General features: G+C 51.7%; 7 protein-coding genes across 7 annotated transcripts; 6 read left to right on the top strand and 1 right to left on the bottom strand.

The window, feature by feature from the left end:
* Positions 1-2,350: 2,350 nt before the first annotated feature.
* Positions 2,351-4,067, top strand: HMPREF1541_06208 (uncharacterized protein; the record flags this gene model as incomplete). Its single annotated transcript, XM_008720544.1, has 5 exons — positions 2,351-2,534; positions 2,582-2,748; positions 2,808-3,376; positions 3,422-3,830; positions 3,882-4,067. The coding sequence occupies 5 exons, from the start codon at positions 2,351-2,353 to the stop codon at positions 4,065-4,067; spliced, it is 1,515 nt and encodes a 504-aa protein (XP_008718766.1).
* Positions 4,068-7,390: 3,323 nt separating this feature from the next.
* On the top strand, positions 7,391-9,470 carry HMPREF1541_06207 (uncharacterized protein; the record flags this gene model as incomplete). Its single annotated transcript, XM_008720543.1, has 4 exons — positions 7,391-7,524; positions 7,575-7,623; positions 7,669-9,165; positions 9,213-9,470. The coding sequence occupies 4 exons, from the start codon at positions 7,391-7,393 to the stop codon at positions 9,468-9,470; spliced, it is 1,938 nt and encodes a 645-aa protein (XP_008718765.1).
* Positions 9,471-10,177: 707 nt separating this feature from the next.
* HMPREF1541_06206 (uncharacterized protein) lies at positions 10,178-10,970 on the top strand (the record flags this gene model as incomplete). Its single annotated transcript, XM_008720542.1, has 2 exons — positions 10,178-10,579; positions 10,623-10,970. 2 exons carry the CDS (start codon positions 10,178-10,180, stop codon positions 10,968-10,970), a joined length of 750 nt encoding a protein of 249 aa, XP_008718764.1.
* A 1,325-nt stretch (positions 10,971-12,295) lies between these two features.
* HMPREF1541_06205 (uncharacterized protein) lies at positions 12,296-14,079 on the top strand (the record flags this gene model as incomplete). Its single annotated transcript, XM_008720541.1, has 2 exons — positions 12,296-12,863; positions 12,908-14,079. 2 exons carry the CDS (start codon positions 12,296-12,298, stop codon positions 14,077-14,079), a joined length of 1,740 nt encoding a protein of 579 aa, XP_008718763.1.
* A 411-nt stretch (positions 14,080-14,490) lies between these two features.
* On the top strand, positions 14,491-15,039 carry HMPREF1541_06204 (uncharacterized protein; the record flags this gene model as incomplete). Its single annotated transcript, XM_008720540.1, has 1 exon — positions 14,491-15,039. The coding sequence occupies one exon, from the start codon at positions 14,491-14,493 to the stop codon at positions 15,037-15,039; it is 549 nt and encodes a 182-aa protein (XP_008718762.1).
* A 2,354-nt stretch (positions 15,040-17,393) lies between these two features.
* HMPREF1541_06203 (uncharacterized protein) lies at positions 17,394-18,669 on the bottom strand (the record flags this gene model as incomplete). The annotated part of the gene is made up of 7 exons (XM_008720539.1): positions 17,394-17,823; positions 17,881-18,021; positions 18,069-18,150; positions 18,203-18,346; positions 18,391-18,479; positions 18,526-18,560; positions 18,610-18,669. 7 exons carry the CDS (start codon positions 18,667-18,669, stop codon positions 17,394-17,396), a joined length of 981 nt encoding a protein of 326 aa, XP_008718761.1.
* An 856-nt stretch (positions 18,670-19,525) lies between these two features.
* Positions 19,526-20,765, top strand: HMPREF1541_06202 (uncharacterized protein; the record flags this gene model as incomplete). The annotated part of the gene is made up of 4 exons (XM_008720538.1): positions 19,526-19,649; positions 19,785-19,881; positions 19,944-20,347; positions 20,461-20,765. The coding sequence occupies 4 exons, from the start codon at positions 19,526-19,528 to the stop codon at positions 20,763-20,765; spliced, it is 930 nt and encodes a 309-aa protein (XP_008718760.1).
* Between the last annotated feature and the right edge of the window lie 2,152 nt (positions 20,766-22,917).

Here is a 22,917-nt window from a genome sequence, read left to right as displayed (position 1 = left end):
GAACAGACAAACCTTCGGTAATCTATTCTCCATGCCTAGGTCCCATATCCCGCATGTGCGCGACCTCAATCGATACATCACAAAACGCTCCATCTGTGACCGGGTCTCAGATCCTGCCATCATGGCTGCCGGATATAGAACCTTGGGCGAGAATAGAGCGTCCCGTAGGTCCAGGTTGCATCTGGACTCATGCGCAGCAAGAGGCTGTCGGATAGGTCCGAGACCAACGATGATGGTGGCAAGGGACTTCCAATCAGTAATGACAAGCAGGAGGCAAAATCTCGCAAAGGGTGGTGCAGATGCAGCCAAATGGCGCGGGTTAGATTAGACTTGCCGTGAAGATTGTTCAGCTAAGCTTGGCCTCAAAAGCTGAGACAAGGTCCTTTGGCTTTGGGTACAGCGTGCTTGTTGTACTCGCGTTGCAGTTCCCGATGCAGAAGCCACTGCGCCTCACCTCAGATGCCTATACACAAGGGGCACCGCCCGGATGTCGTGTTGCGGCATTTCAACGAGCGCAGGCAGAACTTCCGCGGACTGTGTGTCGTGAACGCGTAAAAACGACACCAGAGAGCGGGCTTACTGCCAGAAGACAATGTCCGTCGCTTCTTCACCCGCGCAGACAAGAGCTGGTGGGCTGTGGAAGTCCTGGCCGACCTGAAAGATGTCAAGCTTCGAGCTGCACTGCCAGCCCTCAAAATGCATTGCTGGTCTCTGTGCGCCACTTGACACTGAAGTTAGCCTGCGCGACGCTATTGTGCTCCTCCGCGCGCACTCTCGGTCGAGCTTCCGCGGCCAACCATCCTCAGCTCGACGGCGTTGGCGCTACCCGACGTGGTGTCTGATGAGCCCAATATCACCAACTGTTCTAGTCCGACGCTTCTTCTCGGCCGCGAAACCTACCCGGCGGCTCGAAATGATCTCTGTAGACAGCGAAAGCAGACCATGAGTGGCTGTAGCCTATGCGCTCTTGACGCTGGGGGTGGGGGTGCTCCACGCATACGGTGACGACTTCGAATCCCAGCATGATGTTATTGTGGCTCGACCCATCAACTTCACCGCTGTTCACCAAGAATGGAAGCCTTACGACTCCCCAAGGCTCAGTCCACCACGAACAACAAGCACTGAGCGACCGAACCCCTGCCTTCGGTTGCGGCTCCACGATACTCCCTTTGCACTCTGGAGTCTCCAGAGTGGTCGTCACGTCGATCAAGAGCTTACTGTGGTTTCTGGTCCAAACACTCGATTCCCAACGCTTGATCACCAGACCATGTGCACATGCTTTGGAGATGGGCTTGACTCAATATCACACCACAGCTCGTGCACCCGTAGCCCACCTTGCTGGACGGTCGTGTGGAACTGATTGATTGGCTGGCTGAGAAGTGGTGGGTGACACGAGGCCGCATGCCAGAACCAAGACGTGCAAACCCGTCGAGATATGCACGAAAGCTTCGCTACGAGCTATCTAACCCTACCGAGGGTGCTTCGACGGGAGGCTGCAAGACATGCGCCTTTTGGTGGCCTCTGCGAGCCTCCGCGGCCACCTCTCGTACCAGTCCTATCAACCCGGCCCGAGGCAAAATCGAAGTGCAGACGATGCCCGGGTGCCGCAATTAATGTGAAGCGTTGAGGTTCTCTGTTTCTATCAAGTAGGAGGTAGATCTCATGTGCTACCGTACATGCAACGAACGAAACCGCGCCACAATGAAGAGGTTCTTCTATTGACGCTCCCATGACCAATAAGCACAAACATCTACGCACATTGCGCATTGGCTCGATGAGCGAATTCGAGTCTCAGCCATAGCAACTTAGGTAGAGAGCTCGTTTGTTGACCTGGTCAGGTGGTGCATTTCTATTCGGCGGATGCGCGGTAAGTTGCGGCGAGCCTCAGCAGTCTAGTACATATTTAGTCCGTTCGCAGGATTGGGCTTGATTTCAGCAATGTTTCCCTCGAGACCGGACTGGTGTTCTAGACCTAAACCTCGTGCCGGATGTCTCCAGTCGGGAGTTTGTACCCGTTCCCTTCGTTCAGTTCGGTTGGCTACCAACCATGGGGGTACGTTGTTTCCAGTGCTGGATTAATCCCACAAGGATTCAGGAAGCATCGTGGGGTCGGGCCCACCTGGATCACTTCCTGTCGAATTGAAAGCCGGGCGATAATTCTGACACCCCGGAGTCCCACATCCGAGCCCCATGTGGGCATTTGCCGATGCGGGGCAATAGGAGGAGAGGTTCCTTGCCGGCTCATGGCGCCAACAATGGTGGCAGTAGATAAGGTGTAGGGGCTGCACGCTTAGATGTTATTGCGGTGTTGCAGTAACAAGCCTCATGTGAATTGAGGAAGCCCTTTAACATGGCAGCTGTCAAAGTAGCTTCGGAGGACTCGTTGTTTGTCTTGGCGATCGCATTCGTCAAGGCCCATGTTCTGCTGGTAGCGCTACTTGCGTTCACTGTGCGTCTTCTCGTCAAGCGCTTCGCTTCTCCCCTACGAAGAATTCCTGGACCGGCACTCGCTTCGGTCTCCCGCCTATGGAAGGGTAAGACCTCTCGCAGCCTTCGTGTCCATGATTTGACAATCCCATAGTATGGAGCACGTACTCCGGCCACACCGAGCTCGATCATATCGCGCTGCACAAAAAATATGGACCGGTTGTGAGAACTGCACCAAATGAAGTATCATTTGCTTCACCAAATGCCGCAAAGGACATCTTCGCGGTTGGCAAAGGGTTTCACAAGACGATGTTTTACAGCGTCTTTCCTCCGAAGGCAGGTCGAGGCTCCTTTGCCATCTTCTTTGCTAACAGAAGTAGCACGCTCCTGACATCTTCACCGAAGTACGCGAATGGAAGCATGCGCAGATGAAGCGGTATGCGGTCACTCCATACAGCCTGGCACAAATGCAGAAGCGCTCGGGCCCGATCGAGAGCATGATCATGGACCTCATGTCGCATCTTGACAAGTATGCCGTACCATCGCAACGGCAATGCAACCTGGGTAACCTGCTGCACTATTTCGCATTCGACGTCTTAGGCGAAGTTGCCTTCTCCCGTCGCTTTGGTTTCCTCGAGCAGGAGGTCGACATTGAAGGTTCCATCAAGAACATCGACGATGTGCAGTGGTATGATGGTATTGTTGGACAGATCCCCGAATTCGACATTCTCCTCCGAAACAATCCACTGAGGCCGTACCTGCCGTTCTGGAAACCCTCGCCTACAACGATGACCCGCATCGCTGTTGAAGAGCTGGACAAACGGAAGCAGCCAGACAACAGCTACGATTCGGCCGGCATTGACTTGCTCGCCGAGCTCTTGAGAGCACATGAGGGAAACGGGGACAAATTTAGTGTCAACGACGTCTTCAGCATTGCTCACGGAGCTGTGTAAGAATCACCCCTGCCTTTTATGATCATTGTTAACAATCACAGGTTTGCTGGCTCTGACTCAACAGCCAGCACAATGCAGTCCTTCTTCTACTACGTTTTGAACCATCCCGAGGTGTACGCAAATCTCGTGAAGGAGATCAATGAAGCACAGAAATCCGGCCAGCTCTCTTCCATTGTTCAGTACGCCGAGGCACAGAAACTGGAGTACTTCCAAGCTTGCCTCAAAGAGGCTATGCGAATTCGTCCTGCGGTGGGATTGGGCATATATCGTACGATACCTCCTGAGGGCGCGTGGATTGATGGGCAATTTTTCGCTGGCGGCACAGAGGTCGCTGTCAACGGGTGGGTTTTACACCGAGATGAGGCTGTCTTTGGCCAAGATGCTGAAGTGTTCCGGCCACAACGGTGGTTTGAACGTGACGCGAAGCTGATGAACTCACACATGTATCAGGTATGTCCCCCAGCCATTCGCGCCGTGCTATCAGACTGACACGTACTCTAGTTTGGCGGCGGCAGTCACCTCTGCATTGGCCGAAACCTTGCTCTCTTTGAGATGAACAAGGTCTTGATTCAGATTCTGCGAGAGTACGACATCAAATTGGTTCATCCGGGACGGCCACTGAAATACCATTCGACGTTTTTCGTCGTGCAGGAGGGGCTGGAGGTCACCTTGCAGAAACGAATATAGCACGAGTACGATACTTTGAGCTAGCATGGCGTTCCGGTAAACCAACGACCTTGAATGAACATGTTCTGTTTCCAACCAGGTTTCATGACTTTGACGCATCCGGCACGGTTCCTGCCGCGCAATCTGTCAGGCAACATAGCTGCTCAGCCAGATGTGACCGGCGTCCGCCCCGTCGCCCAGTCCCAGCCACTGCGGCGGTCCTCTGCGGAGAAGAAATCCCAGTTGAATGTCAAGTCCGCAGCTGAAAGTGATGAATGCAAATCGTCCATTGAGACGAAGACTATGAATCGCATTCGTACCTGGAGTAGCGAGAAGCCTTTGTTCGAGAAGAACTCAAATTCGTGTGCGCTGGACCGGAGAATCGTTGTTGGGGCGCCGCCCGGTTCAACGGCCCGGGCGAAGGCCCCAATCAGCAGAATCTAGTCGGATAAGCTCTATTTTAGGTGCCACCATGAATCTGAATCTAGCCCAAAACAGTAATCCGACAGCGGTCTGGAGATAAGCCTGCGCAAGCCTGCGCCCTTTTTCGAGAAAAATGCTGCCCCTGGAGCGGTCTATCACAATTTTCGGTTCCATCGCCTCCACCATTTCACAAATCTCGCGCCTTTTGGCTCACCGTTCTTGCGTGGCACGTTGTATTTAGTCGCTCTTTCCTTCAGGACCTGCTCGCTCCTTCCAGGTAACATCGACACCACTTACATACACTTCTGCAAACCACATTCGCTTTCGCGACGCGTCAAACCTCTCGAATCAACAACATCCCCCTTTTCACCAGCAACCATGTTCGCTTTCGCTAAGGCTACTCTCCCGGCCATCGCCACGGCTGCCGCACCTCTCGCTGCCGTCTACTACTGGCCCAAGGAGCCTCAAGTCCTCCACTACTTTCCCAAGGGAGCCACGACTCCTCTGCTCAGCCTGCCCCGTGCGAGCGTGCCGGTTGGCGTCAAGGCTTGAAGAGCGACAATCTTGAACCCGAGCCATACGGCGCTCGATAATTGGCACCATTAATGACACATTATTGCACTTCGATACAACGCAACGGCATCGTTCTTGCCCGGTTCGACCCATCTCCCGCGAAGCATGCACTCCTTCAGAGGCGCTGAACTACGGCATCGCCCTCGATGACGAGAACAGGGAACGATTTGAACACAGAGATACCCGCATAGATCGATTTTTGAGGAGTTAGGAGACTCGATAAGGAACAGGATGATAGACGATCTTTCTAGTGTTTGGTGGAGGAAATCAGGACAAGCGCGTTTCGCCCAATCATGTGGCTTGGTGTTGACTTATGATAACAATTGCACAAATTTCCATCCGTGTCCTTGATTTTTCTGCTTCATGGATAGCCAAGTAAACGAGGCTTCCGAGCTTTGTGGTGTCGTTCTCAGTACTGCATCACCGCAGACAACACTGCCGTTAGTCTTTGGTCGCTATTACGCGTGCAGCGCTCCAGGACGATGGGGTCGAAGTTTGTTCAAGCGGGAGAAGTGCCTATAATCGCTGTGAAATGGGGTTGATTCGCAAATGAATGGCTGACAGTGGTGTACAGCAGCGCCTCAAAAGTAAATGGATCTCACTGCTCCGCTCAGAAAATGCAGTCCAGAATTCTTCTGTGTCCTACTAGCGTCACCATAGTTACGTCTTGGATATGCAGGTCCAGAAGCCATGTGAAATTGGGATTGTAGGCATTTCAAGGCGTCAGGGTCTATGGAAGAGGCTTCACGATTAGTCATTCCTGTATTCGATGACTTATTACGGGCATCAAATTCATGGCAAAACCACCGCGTTCCGTCAGATGTGCAATTTCTGGCTATCGAAGCGCGTTCGTATCAGCACCACCACTCCGGGGCACAGTTGCAGAGCCGGACATGTGCAGCAAAATGGCGAATCCGATGTGTAAATACTTGATCCACCTGAAAGCTTCTCAATAGCCTTGTCTTATACCACAGCGGAACCGCCCATATAGGTACCGGACATCTTTACCGGACTGATGGAAGTCGATTTCGAGGCTAGGGATGCCTCTGAACCGCGGAAAACTCGGCCATCCCGAGCCTGAGATCCCCACTCAGCCACAAAGTTCAGAAGCCACGTTTGAGGCCTGAAGCGACGGTGCTGCTCATGCCAGAGGCCCAGGGCGTCTCCCGCGTGCGCTTTGTACCACGCCCGGTATCTGAAGTGTCTTTAGGCAACCAGTGACAAGCCCCGATAAGACTACCACGGCAAAACTTTGCATCTGGGGTACCTTGGTCACGCGGCCGCTGTATATCGAGGGCACCACGCCCTGCTGAACTGGCCACAATCATTCCATGCATGTTCCAGATGCAGCTAAGACCTGCTCGCAAAGCCACTCACGCAATAATACACCTGGGTGCCGCCAAAGCACACCATCAAAATGCCGCACATGGAATGAAAAATCCCGCCCGGAGCTGGCCCAAGGCTGAGCCAAGGGAATCCCCGCCCTTGGCATAAGACGGCGTTGCTTGGCTGGTGGTCAAGGATGCCCATTGATCCCCCATCCTGGGCCTCCGCGCTCACACTCCATACCCCAAGATCTCTCCTTGGCTCGAGTCGATCGTGTCCTCTATGACTGAGTAACACGATGCGACGACCTGCCATTCGTTGAGTAGATTGAGAGCCATTCATAGCGATTGATGCTCGCAAGATTCGTCTCCACCCGACTTGCAGACTTCAGTACTTTTCAGTACTTTCCATCCCCACTAGCTGCTACCTCTTGGCCCACAAATGCCTCAAGCGAGACCGCTCTAGCCCCGACTGGCAAATGAGATCAAGACACCTGAGAGCCTCCAAGCATTTCTGTCGGTGGGGCGTTCTTCGACAAGCCTGCATGATTTACCTTGGCCCGAAATGATCAACGCCAACTCTTCGAAGGGGTGGACCCGCAATCACGCCCAGCCCTCCGCATTTGAGCTTTGACTGGCGGAGGCGGGCAACCTGGAGAGTTTGCAGGCTAGCGAAGGGAAATCGAAGTTCTCCCCGAGCATCTCAAGTCCTACTGAAGGGGCTTGTCAGCAAGCATCAATCCTTGCCACCTGAGGAACCGCGTCGTCGCTGGTCCGACGGCCAAGGCTTCAGAGGTCCCAGTTCTGCCTTCTAGCAACTCCGGATAGGATGGTAACACGGCAACCCCTCCTCAAACGATGTGACCCCAAGACTTCCTTTTCTATCTAGGATTGTGGGACAGCAACCCCATATAAACGGGGGAGAGCCCTGACTTGCCAAACCAGCAGCTCTCTTCTTTCTGCCTTCCAAGCTTCTTCCAAGCCTTCTTTGCGCCCGAAGCTCATTGCGCAGCGTTCCCCAAGATGGCGGAGATCAAGGACATCAACGCCGCCGCCACGTCGCATTCGGACGCCTATGAGAAAGGTCCGATTCATGAGCAAGGCCGTCGCCGCTCTAGTGTCGCCGACCTCAATCGCAATACAAACTTGGATGCCAAGTAAGTCTTGATTGCTAAGTCGTTGTTGACATCTTGGCTGAGCTTCATAGGATCTCTAACCCTCTTGCCGGCATCCCCCGCGAAGAGCTTTTCGCAGATGTGAGCTATCCTTGCGGTTAGAGGTGCGATTCTAACCCAGGCCAGGTAGAGCAATTTGTGCAAGACGCCGGACTCAGCTCAGACATTGAACTCTTCAAACGAGGCGCACTCGTCGCGCAGAACCCGGGCAGCTATGAGACTCTAGATCTACCCGAGGAGGAGAGAGATGCTCTCCGTTTCGAAGTCACCAAGAAATGGCACCATCCTCTGAAGCTCTATGTCACCGTGGCAGTCTGCTCGATTGGTGCCGCTGTACAAGGTTGGGATCAGACTGGAACCAATGGCGCCAATCTGTCCTTCCCTGAGGTCTTCGGTCTCGACACTGGCAGTGAACGCGACTATTGGATTATTGGCCTGGTCAATGCTGCTCCGTACCTCGGTAGCGCATTCGTCGGCTGCTGGATGGCAGATCCCTTCAACTTCTATCTCGGACGCCGCGGTACGATTTTTGCATCCGCAATTATCCTTATCGCTACTCCTCTTGGTGGTGCCTTTTGCAATACCTGGGAAACATTGTTTGCAACTCGTATCATTATGGGTCTTGGCATGGGTCTAAAAGGTGCAACAACGCCCGTCTTTGCTGCCGAGAACGCCCCAGCAGCCATCCGCGGTGCACTCGTCATGACCTGGCAGTTTTGGACCGCGTTTGGTATCTTCTTGGGCACGGCTGTAAATCTGGCTGTCTACTATGCTGGATCTATCGGCTGGCGTCTGCAGATTGGATCGGCCTTTATCCCTGCTGTCCCTCTCGCCATCTTGGTCTACATGTGCCCCGAATCTCCGAGATGGTACATCAAGAAGGGCAGGCATGCTGAGGCTTACTCATCACTGCTCAAGCTGCGGAAGCACCCTCTTCAGGCCGCTCGTGATCTATACTACATCAACACCCAGATCCAGATCGAAGAGCAGATCGTTGGCGAGTCCAACTATGTGAGCAGATTCATTGAGTTGTTCACAGTCCCTCGCATCCGACGAGCAACCTTGGCCTCCTTCATCGTTATGATTGCTCAGCAGATGTGCGGTATCAACATCATGGCCTTCTACTCCTCGACAATCTTCCGCGAGGGCGGTGCCTCTGATATCGAAGCCCTCCTCGGCTCGTTCGGCTTTGGTGCTGTCAACTTCCTCTTCGCTATCCCGGCCTTTTTCACCATCGACACTTTCGGTCGTCGTTCACTACTGCTGTTCACCTTTCCCCAGATGGCATGGACACTGCTTGCTGCTGGCTTCTGTTTCTATATCCCAAAGTCCAGCGCGGCTCACCTGGGTATGATCGCTTTCTTTATCTATGTCTACGCCGCATTCTACTCTCCTGGTGAGGGACCAGTCCCCTTCACCTACTCGGCCGAAGTCTTTCCCCTTTCTCATCGCGAGGTCGGTATGGGCTGGGCTGTCGCAACATGCTTGTTCTGGGCGGCTGTCTTGTCCTTGACCTTCCCCAAGATTCTCGACCAATTCACCCCGACTGGTGCATTCGGGTTCTTTGCCGGATTGAACATTATCGCCCTGATCTGGATCTTCCTGTGGGTACCAGAAACTAAGGTAAGAAGCGCCGACCAGCATATTTGACATACCACTGACATTCGCAGCAACGCACCCTGGAGGAACTCGACTACATCTTTGCTGTCCCGACACGCAGATTCATGTCGTATCAGACCGGTACATGGCTGCCTTGGTTTGTCAAGCGATACATCTTCTGGAACAAGAATGCCCAGCTGAAGCCTCTGTATACCTTTGATCAGGGGATTGTTGAGGACATTAGACAGCAACGCAATGAGTCCATCACGCGTCCGGCCGGCACTACAGATGTGCAGGAAACCACCCAGAAGCGGGACGACTCTTCCTAAAAGACGGGCATGGAAAGCATTGTCGTGGCCAGGTTGACTGGAATGACTCAGGCTTCCGGCTACGCCTGGAGCTGCATTCGTGCTTGCAACTCTCTATATTGATGCCACTCCGAAAACGGCCTCTGCCAGTATGGCGAGCAGGAACCCCGGTAGACTGCGTTTTGATTGTACATCGACCAGATTGGCTGCTGCTCTCTTAGATAAATCGCCCACATAGGATACCCTGGCTTTCGTCTTCTCCTGCTCCGCTTCTTCATTGCCTTTCGTGCCAGCGCTCATGGCGAGACTGTATGACTTGGGCCACCGTACCAGAGTATCCTGCCAGGATTGAATGGCCGACGCTGACCGCTTGCTCTAGTGGCCAATGACGAAGGTCGAATCCAATGAATCAGCATTTGGGGGCCAAGGCATGCGTAGCCGTCAGGACCAGCTGTTTTGACTGGCGACCTCGCCTTGTGGCTCGCAACAGTCACCCCCACAATAGTAAGCACGCGAACCCATTGCTCAAACCCCATGGTTTCATCTACTACCGGCATAATTCGGTTGGTGTACCACCCCTGTTCGGTAGTATTTGTGCCCTGATCTTACTCACGGAGGTCGGGTAATAAGTAATCAGCCGATTGGTATGTCCCGAGTCTGAACGGGCTGACTTGACTATTTGATTTGGAGTGTTGCCGTTTTCCAGTTTTCTCACCTTGTAAATCACCATGACGGCACCTACTCTTGTGATTGTCCCCGGCTCGTTCGCACCACCAGAGCTGTATAGCTCTTTCGTGGAGGTTCTTAGCAGACATGGTGTAGATGCGCGAGTTGTCAGTCTCCCTTCTGTGGGGCGCCGAGATCCGAAACCGGCCGGGTCAATGACAGACGATGCTGCCGAGATACAACGCGTTGTGGAGAGTGTTTTCGATGAAAGCAAGGACGTGGTTATCATGCCCCATTCGTACGGTGGAGTACCAGCAACAGAGAGCATGAAGACTTTGTCACACAAGAACCGTGAAGGGCGTGCCGTCAAGCGCATTATTTACCTGACCGCTGTCGTTATTCCTCTTGGCATGTCCAATACTGAGATGAACGCTGGTGGGCTGCCAGACTGGCTTTCGTTTGACGTAAGTGAAATCCATCTCTGTTCGACTCATCTCAAAGTACCAGGGTGACTATATGGTGCTGAACCCCGAGTTTTCTGGCCCTCTTACATTCTCGGATCTTCCGGATGCAGAAGCGATTGAAGCAGCGAAACAGATGTCGGATCATTCGGCCCTCAGCTTTCAGGAAAAGCTGAGCTATCCCGGCTATAACGACGTGGATGTCCATTACATCCTGTGTGAGAAAGACAAGATCATAGCGCCAGATCATCAGCAAGCTATGATCGGCATGATCGAGCAGTCCAGTGGTCGGGCGCCCACAGTGCACAAGATGAGCTCAGATCACTGTCCGGTGGTTACCCATGCCGAGGAACTTGTCACCATCCTCAAAGGCATACTGACTAGCTCTGCTTGAACTTTTGTCGCAGTCCTGACGGGCTGAATCTCAGGTCTATCATGGATAGTCATGCTTCGTACAGACCAAGACCGTCCGTCAGCCTTCCGCGGGGAGTGAGTGTGTGGCCACGAGCTCACTCAGAAGTTCGGGAGCGAAAAGGTGTCGGGAGCGAGAAAGAGTAGACCGGTGTTTAAACCGATCACGAGGTATATGTAGCCCATGTCTAGCTCTCTCTGCTGTTGCGAAATAAGTTCTACTCACACGTGGCGGCCCTGATTTTTTATGTAAGCATATGTCCTTGAGCGTTGTGATGCACCTTCTTACAACGGACGCGTACAGGATGCGGCTCAGGCCGAGCTTCTTCCCGTACCGCTGCCGAAGGTACGGCTCGGTGGCTCAGCAGTAAAGAAACTCCCGCTAATCCCCTCAATCTTCAGGGTTACCTAGAAATGGGGCCGTTGCGTCACACTGACGAGATGACGCTTGAGTGCTTTAAGTCATGCCATACGGCTGCCGTGAAACCGTGGTTTGTAACGGCATAAATGCCATGTCTTGCCAGCTTATGATGATAGACTACCGATCGAAAGATTTCGGCGATAGACCTGTGAGATAAGCGAACAGGAGGTCTGTGAGTGCTTCGAGGCCTTTCACGACATCATGATTGATGACTCGTTAGTGTTGCTGTGAAAATTAGGCATTGCTGTTTTCGTTCCGTCTCGTGCGAGCCTCGGAGCGTGCCTGCTGCGCGTGCAATCACGTCAAATACGAGGTCTCGCGTCGGTAACAGCAATGCGATGCAGGAGGCGAAACGTCCAAGATCATGCTAACGAGTGTCGCTTATTGAAAGATTGGATGCAGCGCGCTATGAATCCAGCTCGAAGACTCAGGGGACGTGCGCCATCGTTGGAGGTCAAACTTTGTTCTAGTTCCAGCTCCCCGGACGGCCCCACATCCGGGCTTGGAGTTTCGACTTTTACGAGGCAGGAGCGGGCTACATTGGCTGTCTGGGGAAGCTCGGCGCCTGGTAGCCTTACTTGGCTAACACTTCAGGCAAAGTTTAAGCTGGTAGTCGTCCGACCTTTCGCCTAAACAGCTAGGATACCGTTTCCCCGGGCGCCCCATGGGTCAGCTACGCGATATCTGTGGGCGCTCCCTCGGGTTCAATCATCCTCTTCATCCACAGCAAGTAAGTGGTTTAAAGCAGCCCCCCAACGATACATAACCCCATACTTCTCCATTGACAATACACATGCGCCATTCACCGAACCAACCATAAGGTCGATTACACTCATAACAGCCCCAATGCGCGACGGATAACAGCACGCCGACATCGGTCACCAACGATGTCTTCACTCAAGTCGTATCCGTCCTCCAAAGAGCCTCTTGTCGAGCATGTATCCTGCGTGGAACCGGACCGTTCACAGGAGCGTGTGCAGGCAACGATGGCTCACATAGCTCACCTAGCGACGCCGCCGCGTCGGGTCTCCGATGATGCTCGCGAGGGCATTGACAAGGAGAAGAAAAGCGGATTTATTGCGGGTTGTCGAATGTACCCCCGGGCGATTGCATGGTCTGCCGTAGTGTCTCTGACTATCGTCATGGAGGCATATGATAAATGCTTGGTTCAAGGTTTCTTCGCTTCTCCAGCTTTTCGAGAGCGATATGGCACACCCATACAGATTGAAGGCCGAGACAAAATCGTGTACGATCTTTCTCCGGCGTGGCAGGCAGCCTTGGTGACTGGTGCTTACTCCACTGAAACGGCAGGTCTTTTGCTGAATGGACTCCTGACCGACCGATACGGGTATAGGAAGGTCATGACGGGTGCTCTGATCTTCATGAACTTGGCTGTGTTCCTGTCGTTCTTTGCGACCAACCTGCCGATGATTCTAAGTTCTCAGCTTCTTTCTGGTATGTTGACGTCCTCAAGTCAAGCATTGGCTTACGATCCACAGGCTTCCCATGGGGCATCTTTCAGACACTCAGTGCCACCTATGCAGCAGAAGTTCTGCCGACCAATCTTCGCCCATACTTGCTTGCTAGCGTCAATATGTGCTGGCTGATTGGACAAACGATGGGCATGGGAGTTGTTCATGCCTTCCTCGAGACCGAAAGTGAGTGGGCGTACCGCACTCCTTTCGCACTTCAATGGGCGTGGGGTATCCCGCTCTTGATTGTCTTATGGTTTTGTCCTGAAGGACCGTGGTGGCTCGTCCGACATGATCGAGCCGATGATGCTCGCGAGTCTTTGAAACGCTTGACTGGTAAAGGAAACGACACGATCGATGTCAATCAAGTCATCTCTGTCATGAGATACACCGACAATATCGAAAAGCAGTTAAATCAGGATGGCGCCACCTTCTTCGACTGCTTCCGCGGAACTAACCGCCGTCGGACAGAGATTGCTTCCATGGTTTGGATCACGCAAGCCTTTTGTGGTGGGACCCTGATGGGATATGCTCCTTACTTCTACGAACAAGCTGGCTTTCCGACAGACAACTCGTTCAAGTTGACCACAGGCATGTTCGCTCTCGGCATTCTCGGAAACATGATGGCATGGATCCTCCTTCGTCGATTTGGCCGGCGAACTCTTTATGTGGTTGGCGAAGTCACCCTGGTTCTGATTTTGACCCTCGGTGGCCTTGTCTCGGTAATCTCGTCCATCGATACCAAAGTCGTCTACTGGACGCTGGGATCGCTTCTCCTGGCGTTCACTCTGGTGTATAACTTGACGGTTGGCCCCACCTGTTATGTTCTTGTCGCTGAGATCCCGTCCACCCGATTACGCGTCAAGACAGTCGTTCTCGCCCGCATATTGTTCAACATAGCTAGCATCGTCAACTCTGTACTTATTCCACGGATGCTCAACCCGGCGGGGTGGAATTGGAAAGCCCGAACGTGCTGGCCGTTGGCTGGAACCGCCTTATTATGCTTGATCTGGATGTGGTATAGGTTACCCGAGACGAAAGGTTTGACCTATGTAGAGCTAGACATCCTGTTTGACAAGGAGGCGCCAACACCGAAGTTTCGCCAGTTCCGCGTGAATCTAGAAGCGAGAGGGTATCTGAGCTTGAATAAGGCAGAGCAGGATGGGAGGACCTGGCACGGATGGCAAGGCTATTCCTAGTCCATCCGGCCATCGACTATGCAACATGGCACCTGATGGAATCTGATCTGTTGTGATACAAAGCGTGGAGTTGGGGGCTATCGGGCTTAAGGGTACGAAATGATACTGGAAAGCTGTCTTTAGGACTCTAGAACTGGAACGAGTTATGCAGTCATAAATTCAGAGTTCAAAAGCTTTGTAGCTGTGACTAACCAATTAAAAGTGCCGTTGATACCCCGTAGAGCCACTGGCTCGGGCAACTAATCCGGTGGAACGTCACTTGTTCACCCACATTTGTGGCTGTGCATCGTAGGTGGCGAAACCGATCGCGTTGCCTACTTGATCTCCGCACCAGACCACGACCTAGACTTCCTTCCTGTGCTTCTATCTTCAGATCTAAGCACTGACCCAAATTGCAATCAACCCCTCATCATGGATGAAGACACTGTCGCTCTTGCCATCCTCGGCACGATTTTCGTCTTTATTATCTCCTCTCCACTCCTCATCACGGCCTGCATCGCAGCCGCCACGACCCGTAAATGGGCTGCGGAGCGACGTAGAGCTACATGCGGTCGGACTGGCAAGTACGACACCGAGTCGAGTAGACTCATCGACTCCGCAGAGGATGACTCCGAGCCAGAAACAGAGTTCCTGGACTCAGAGGACGAAGAATACTACAACGTCAAGCAGCAAAGGCGTATTCAAGACCGCGAAGAGAGAGAAGCCGATATGCGCCTAACCACGCGTGCCAAGTTCTTCAGGGAATGGAAGAAGTGTTGGACCGGTCCTGGAACACCTGAAAAACGGAAGAAAGACCAAGAATTTAAAGAACAAGAGCAGCATCGCAAGATAGCTAGAGAGGCAGTTCGCGAGTACCTCAGGATTGAACGGAAGAGGGCCAGGCAGGCAACACACCAGGAACGCTCCGAAAACGAGAAGCCGGTAACCATGGAGCATGGCAGTTTTTTCAAGAGAGACTAATTGGATGTTGGTCACATTTTTTCGGACTCACATGATCACACGTATAATCTCAAAGTATTGATTACGACCGCCATAATAAACTGTCACACATGGCAAGCAGCAGGTCTAGAATTAGTTCATCGCTTTAAACGATTAAAACGATATACGCCTCTCACTTGCTAAAGTATGCAACGATGGTCAACGGCAACCCTTGTGTTCGCTATGGTGATGGTTGCCGCGTCTATAATCCCTTTTGCTAAAATCGCAGCTAAGATTTTGTTATGGTTGTACTCCATCAACTTCAAATATACTATAAACACCAAAGTCAGACCCGTATTATAGAAAAGTTGCTTTCTGGACTTCGAGACAATGACCGCATCGTGGATGTCAACGGTCATAGTTCTATAACCGCTTTTACGAGACCAGTCGTTTCGTCCTTAGAGCAAGTTAAGGTCAATTTTGTATCCAAGCACCCTTTTCGGTTGCGAATATCAACGCCGATAACGTCGACAAGTGTTGGATCACCATTAAATATCCTGGTTAGGGAGGTAACGAAGTTGTAGGATGATACATGGGCAGCCAAGGCCTGCACGCCACCATTGATGGCATAGATGTCGCCTATCCCGTCTTATCCTGTTGCGCGCTTGGCGAGGAGCCATGCCAACGAGGTGGCAGTTGCTCTTAGCACGGAGAGGTTGAAATATAGGGGAGATACATCGTGGCGCGGGTTAGATTTGCTGTTGTTGAAAAATTGATTAACGGTGTTGCAATGAGATTCGTCTACATCTTATGTCCTCTTCATTGATGGCTGCTTCAGACTGGGGTCCAACATGCAGGACGCGCTTGGCTGTTGTTAGTACTCAGCCACCTTCGAAGTCTATAGAAATGTCTGAATCAAAAACCCCTATCGAGTGCGCGACAAAGATCTACGGAACCAAGGCAGTAGACGAAAAATTGCTGGTGTGATTGGTGGTACGTTATGCCCGTTCACGCTTTTGTGCTCTGACTTTGTAGCATCACTCCCTCTCTGAACGTTCCCCCACGACTTGTTGTCGGGATGCACTACATCTGTCAACGTCGACGGCGCTTTTATACCGGACCGCGAGGTCCTAGGTTTCTAAGAGAACTGCCGTCCCTGGTGGAGAGCGAACCAGTCAACATCACTTCCACTAGAAGAACTACTGATAAATCGGCGAAGCAAATCATACCGACTACACCATAACACCGTTTAATATACCTACTTACGGATTGGCAGGGAGAGGGTGGTTTGTTTGGTGACGGTTCATACGCGTCTCGTCATCTCATCGAATCCAGCTAAACACTCCTAGCCACGAGCCATTGGCAACATGTCACGTTATTGTTGCCTTAGTAAAAGTCATGCGGCTTAATTATCCCGTCGGAAGACTCGTAGAGCCAGTGCGAGCTACTGGCTGGACGCGTGTCTCACACACCATCCCGCCAATTCGAAGGCAGAGTCAACTCATAGCTCGAATATAATGACACTTGCTGGTGCAGCAAAACTCCGAGGTCAACACCAATGATATCATGAGCCAATGGTATTAGAACAGTCTTTATTCTAATCTTATGTCAGGAAGAGTCCAGGAATCTGAGGCGCTTCGGTGCGATCAGTTCTTGAGGCGTCCAGCCGCGCCGCCACCATTCGCTCCTTCGGGAGTTGCTATCTAGTGGCTTTGGGTCGTGTGCTTGAGGTCGCACATCCCACAGGTAAGCACAGCGGGGGTCCGCCCGCGCGTATCAGTCGCACATAGGGTTTATATCCTTGCTTGGCTTGGCACTGCTGTTCTTGTTGGTGCAGAAGTGTCGGTCCAAACCCACATGTACCCTTCGGCAACTGTATAATTGGAAAAGTCCAGGACTTTGAGGTGGCCCTGTCCATCAGGTTTCAACTTGGGTTCGAGTAGAACGGGGGGTAGGACCTTCGATGGGGTTACTTCGCTGAGAAGCAGATATTGCATCTTTTGATACGAGACTTTTTGGTCCCTCCAGCGATGAGACGGAATTGGGGTGCTCGGTATATCGCTGTCAAGGAACTCCTGAAAGGGGCGTTCGATTGTGTGAAGTAGTCTCATGTTAACAGACTACGATCATACCAGTGTTTGATAAATTTTCCACTGCCCGAACGGGCTTCGCTTTTCCTAGACCTTCGTAAAGTCGGAACCGTCATCTATGACGCGGGCTCGACACAGAATGGGCTCGCAGATCTTTACTGACACTTGAGAATCCCTGAACCACCTCCGTGACGAAATCTGGTCCTTGAATGGAGCACAATTTATGTATGCGGTTTCATCCCGTACACTACAACACTAGCTGTCTGTCAGTAGTCGCGCCCTGTGTCTGGGGTAGGTATGAAATGCTCACAACGACACGTAACTGTGATATCGCAGAGTAAGCAACTCCTTTCTCATCTGCGCCAACAAAATCTCGAGTTCCTCCCTCGTTCGGCCTAAGCTGGTTGCATAGCCCCGGAGCAAGAATGCCTGGGCGCCCTCCATGACATTCACAAGCTCAAATGCGCCAATCTTTTTCAATCTGCGGTCTCGAGGCCAAGGGGAGGTAGGGAGTTTGAATACATGCTCGCGAACGTCGACAAAACCAGCATCCACCATCCACGACCGGTAGCTCAAAGGAGCATCAGGAGCGGCACCAATCTGCTCTGCGATCTCTTGGAACGTCGCGCACACTTCAACGTATGCCGAATTTTCCCTAGATGGCAGGGTGCCGTCGTCGCTCTGGGGGATCGGCCACACGCAGGCCAGTTCAAGGTACCCTCCAGGCTTAAGATGGCTTGATTCACGTCAGTTGGGACTCGTTTCATCCGGAGCTTACAAGGCACCTGCTCACGTATAGGCTTGCTGGATCAACCTTGGCCAATCACGAATTGACTGGTACAGATCTCGGCCATGGATATAATCGAAGGAGTCTCTCTTATACAGCCAATCTGCTTCGGCATCGTCGATTACAAAGGAGCAGTTCGGGGGTACCCTACACCTCTATAAGTATCCTCTACTCCTCTAAAGAGAGAGACTTACCATGTAGCTTGCATTGGAGAAATGTCGGTTCCAGTGACCACGGCCGAGGGAAACTTTTCTGCGACCTCAATGGCGAAGATTCCTGGACGTGTTAGCCCAATGTTCTACTTTGAATCCCGAGGAGCTGAAATCACCTGTGCCGGTCCCAATATCTAAGATATTCTGCGGATCCGGCGCTAGTGGTGCCAAAAACAGCTTATCCTCCTGCAATAATGTATATTTTGCGTGATTCATATCGATCCGGTCCACCTCGTCTTCGTCAACCGGTAAGGCATATTCTGATCATTGTTAGGGTTTTCCAGAGTGGTTCGCTCTTCTGTACCATTTTGCCCGTATGAGGCATACACGCGTCCATTCTCGATCCTTCCGTTTCGGACTTCCGACGCAATGGACGTACAATAGCTCGATATGCTTGGACCCATCAGCCTAGCGATCAGTTGTAGGATAGGCTTAATACGTCGCCTCCCCGATTCCTTCGTCACCCGGCTCCGTCTGCGCAACCTGAGTAAGACGGGCTTAAGAGAGGCTGGCTATAGCTTACGTCTGGCTCAATGGCCTCTTGTATAATTTGGTTTGTATCGTTGACCTGTGGATCTGCCATCGTCTAGCCCCTATGATTTCAGACGTCGTGTCCAGGCTGTTGATGTTCAAAGACTGCTGAAATCCGGGAAGCGGTGGATAGAGCTTTCCAAAGTCAGTTCTCTGAGATACCCCGCGCACGGTCATGGTGCATTTGCATCTGTAAGGCAGTCTAGCGATAGCCCGTTGCAGCGTAGCGATCTGCCAACAAGGTGTTGCAACTGGACTAACCGTATAAGACCTAGTGCCTGCAGATCGAATGCCGGCCAAGGCTGCACCGAGCCCATCGCGATGGACAAGTGGCTACAGCAATTGGCTGGGCTGTCACCATTATCTGCCGGCTTCAGCGGCATGCGCCCTAGATCTGCGGCTCGCCTGTTCTAGAGCTCCACCTTGATTGGGTATCCTAGAATTCTGGATGCGATCGAATGGAGGGAACACGCGGAAGCCCGGCCCGCGTTCAAAGTGCCTTGCCCAGCTTCTAGTTTGCATTGAGGTCAGTGAACGTCCTCTGTTGACGTGGCAGGCTCAGGTCTTTCTGCCTCTTGTCTACACTTAGACTTCTTACGAATCGACCCTTTACGATAGATCATCTAACCTGATGGCTTCGCAAACAAACGGCTTCCCCAGCCTCGGTGCTGCAACAGATGAGCTGGTCAGTTCACTCCATGCCCTCACCGAGCAAATCACCAAGGCCTCCGAGAACTACTCGGAATCTACCGGACAACAAGGGTTGCTCTTGAGGCATCGAATGGCCAATGCTGCCAGGCAAATCATCAGTACTATCCGGGAACCCGGTGAAACGCCGTATGAGTTTTCTACACATGTCAGGCTTGCTCATTCTATCCCTACGCTCCTTCGGCTGACGGTTATCTCAGATGGCCGAAATGGGCGCAATTCGTATGTTCATGAAGATAAGAGCCTTCGATAAGATTCCGCTTGAAGGAACCATTTCGTATAAAGACCTGGCAGCTAGCCTGGGCGCTGAAGAGGCACTCATCAGTACGCTTCCCGAGCTTTACCTTTACGAGACCTTCACTAACGCATCCACGCTCGTATCGCATGGATGATGGTGGCGACCGGTAGGTGAACGAGGAAAAGTCGACGGCGACCTAGCCTCGTGTTAACACGGATCAGGCTTCCTTAATCAATCTGGAGAGGACCACGTCGCACATTCGAGACACTCGAAGCTCTACGTCTATGGGAACCCACAGGGCGTCTTTTTCCAAATCATGTAAGAAACCTCACCATCGCCTCCACCTGGGATTGGGACACTTAGCAGTCTTGTCGCTACAGGTTCGACGAAGCCATGGTGCCGTGGGTCCATTGGGGCGACTATTTCGACACGTACGGCCTTAAGGAGCCGAAGATGGGCAACCACGTCCCGCACTCGTTTGCATGGGGCCACGCGGATTTGAACTTTTGGCAGGTCATCAGCAAGTCCCCGCAGCGGCTGGTGGACTTCAACCAGAGCATGAACACGCTTGATGAGGTGTTGCCGGTGACGGGTATGTACGATTTTGGCTGGATCGCAAAAGCCGAGGGACCAGAGGATAGACCGCTCATTGTCGATGTTGGCGGCGGGAAAGGCCAGGCTCTCAAGCGTATCATGGCGGCATTTCCAGAAATTCCGTCCAAGAGAATGGTGCTCCAGGATCGAGAGGACGTTATTCAAGAAGTCATTGACGCCCACGAGGCGGGTTTTGAGGAGGTCAAGAAAATGCCTCATGATTTCTTCCAACCAAACCCCATCAAAGGCAATGAATTCTTCTACGTACTGGCCTTTTACTCAACGCTGCTAACTCAAGTACAGGGGCGCTCGTCTATTATATCCGGCGCTGCATGCACGACTGGCACGACGAAAACGACCGTACCATCCTCGCCCACCTCGCTGAGGCCGCGGCACCTGACTCGAAAGTCCTTATTACCGAACAGATCATGCCGAATCCACCCACCGCTCTTAACGCGTGGACAGATCTTTGCATGATGAATCTTGGCGGTAAGGAGCGCACTGAGAAGATGTTCGGGGAGCTCGTCGCAAGTGCTGGCCTAAAAGTGATTGGCGTTCATAAGAGCTTGGCGACCGATGTTGCGGTCATTGAATGCGTTAAAGCGTAACTGGAATAGAAGCTACGTCAAATACAATTCTTGTCTCCTAGCTTAGTATAACGAGCTTATCCTGCGGAGCGTAGCGTAGCAAAAATTCAACGGGCAATAACCCAAGCAGCTGTAAGAGAGGATTAGTACAAAAAATAACTATTTAACGGGTAATAACCCAAGCGGCTGTAAGAGAGGATTACTACAAAAATTAGCTATTTTATTTGTTCTGTATATATATTAGTACTATAAGACCATGGTGCCAGAGTTTGAGAGTAGTACTAGTGGTGGTTGTTAAGCTATTGTCGTCGCCATTTTGTACTGAGATTTGCCTCTGCCAAGAAGAAAATTATATACTAACCCAATCGAGTTTTTGTCTAATTAATAAGCCTGTACTCTTGCCTAATCGAGTTTTTGTCTAACTAAGCTACTTTCAGACATCTTCCCGCCTACCTTCCACTAGTCCCCTTTGAGTTTTTGTCTAACTAACCTCTTTTGGCCATCTCTCCTTTATCTTGTCTAGGCTGCGCAATGGGTCGGGTTAACCCTACCCAAAAACCCTGGGTCGGGTTTTTGGGCGGGGTCAGGGTGGTCCTATTTACCACCCACCACCCACTGGGTAGGGGGCAATTTATAAGGGTAACCCTATGGGCACCCAATGGGTTGTCCCACCCACTGGGTGACTGGGTTGGGTCACCCTATTGGGTAAAACTTGGCGCCAAGCAGGCCTAAATAGACTAGTTACCTTCCTAAAAGAGGTTACATAGGGTAATTTCTTAATTTGAAAATATTTCTTTATAGGCCTTAAACTACTATAAGTTTAGTTAAAAGCCAAGAAACACCCAGTGGGTGCCCACCACCTAACCCTGGGGTTTTCAGGGTTGGGTAGGGTTTTTAGAGTCTTAGAACCCGACCCAAATAGGGTTGCCTACTTTACCACCCCACCCATTGCGCAGTCTAATCTTGTCCTCCTTACTCCTCCACAATTATCTGATCATAATAGCCTTACCCTATAGTCCTTGATCTACAATAGACTGCGCAATGGGTCGGGTTAACCCTACCCAAAAACCCTGGGTCGGGTTTTTAGGCGGGGTCAGGGTGGTCCTATTCACTACCCACCACCCATTAGGTAGGGGGCAATTTGTAAGGGCAACCCTATGGGCACCCAATGGGTTGTCCCACCCACTGGGTGCCCACAACCCAGCACCCATTGGGTGAATCTTAGCATTTACATGACCTGCTATGTAATATTAAACACTAGTGGTTTTATTAGTATTGTTACTACCTTTGTTACTCTTAATACAGTTAAGATAGAAGTTATTCTCTTTGTTAATATATCTGCATTTATGCGGTAATACGCTATGTCTATAGACCAATACATCTGAATGTCTCCTCTCTGGAATACTTGTTCTCAACTTCTCATTGCCAGTCTCTACTTATGTTTACCCTTTCGCACTACTCCTGTTAGCCTGTTACTTTATCTCTCTATATAGACGGTAAGCCAGTTGCATATCCTTTAGCATAATAGTGACCTGATTAGTTGTTACGGATCACGACCACAACCCGACCGAGGCCAGCGACCGCAGGGGCGCTTGGCCCTAAAGGGAAGGTTACCCAGAGGAAGGACAGACCCCACGGAAAACTGTACCTCAGGGACGGGGAACTGCCAGGGAGTCACATGATCAAGCTCTGGTGCTCTCCTTGCTCTGTTCAGAGCAACGGAGCACACAGAGCAAGACAAGCTACACAGCACTATATAGAGGGACAACCTGTCCCGACATTAGGTAGGACTTTTGTAGTCAACTTTATATATTAATTCGCTCTATACATTGGTAGTACAACTGCTACTATTAGTTCCTACATTTACTTTAGCCTAGCCCTGACCCTGATACTATCCCACCAGCTACTAAACCCAGTTTGGACCTGACGCTTGGAGCGGTTCATAACACTTTGACTACCCTGTAATAGATAGTATTAATTATGTCTAGTATTTAATCCCTATCCCCATCTAGATCTGTCTTAGGAAAGAGAGGTGGTACTATTAAGGCTGCTTCTAGCCTCAGTACCTTGGTCTAGTCAGAAGGAGATAGTAAGCTTAAGGCCAGGGTAGAACTCTTTAGGGTTAGGGTTAGGGTTAGGGTTAGGGTTAGGGTTAGGGTTAGGGTTAGGGTTA

Source organism: Cyphellophora europaea (genome assembly GCF_000365145.1).
Source record: "Cyphellophora europaea CBS 101466 unplaced genomic scaffold supercont1.6, whole genome shotgun sequence".
Taxonomy (NCBI): Eukaryota; Fungi; Ascomycota; class Eurotiomycetes; order Chaetothyriales; family Cyphellophoraceae; genus Cyphellophora; species Cyphellophora europaea.
This window is presented reverse-complemented; position numbering and strand designations above follow the sequence as displayed.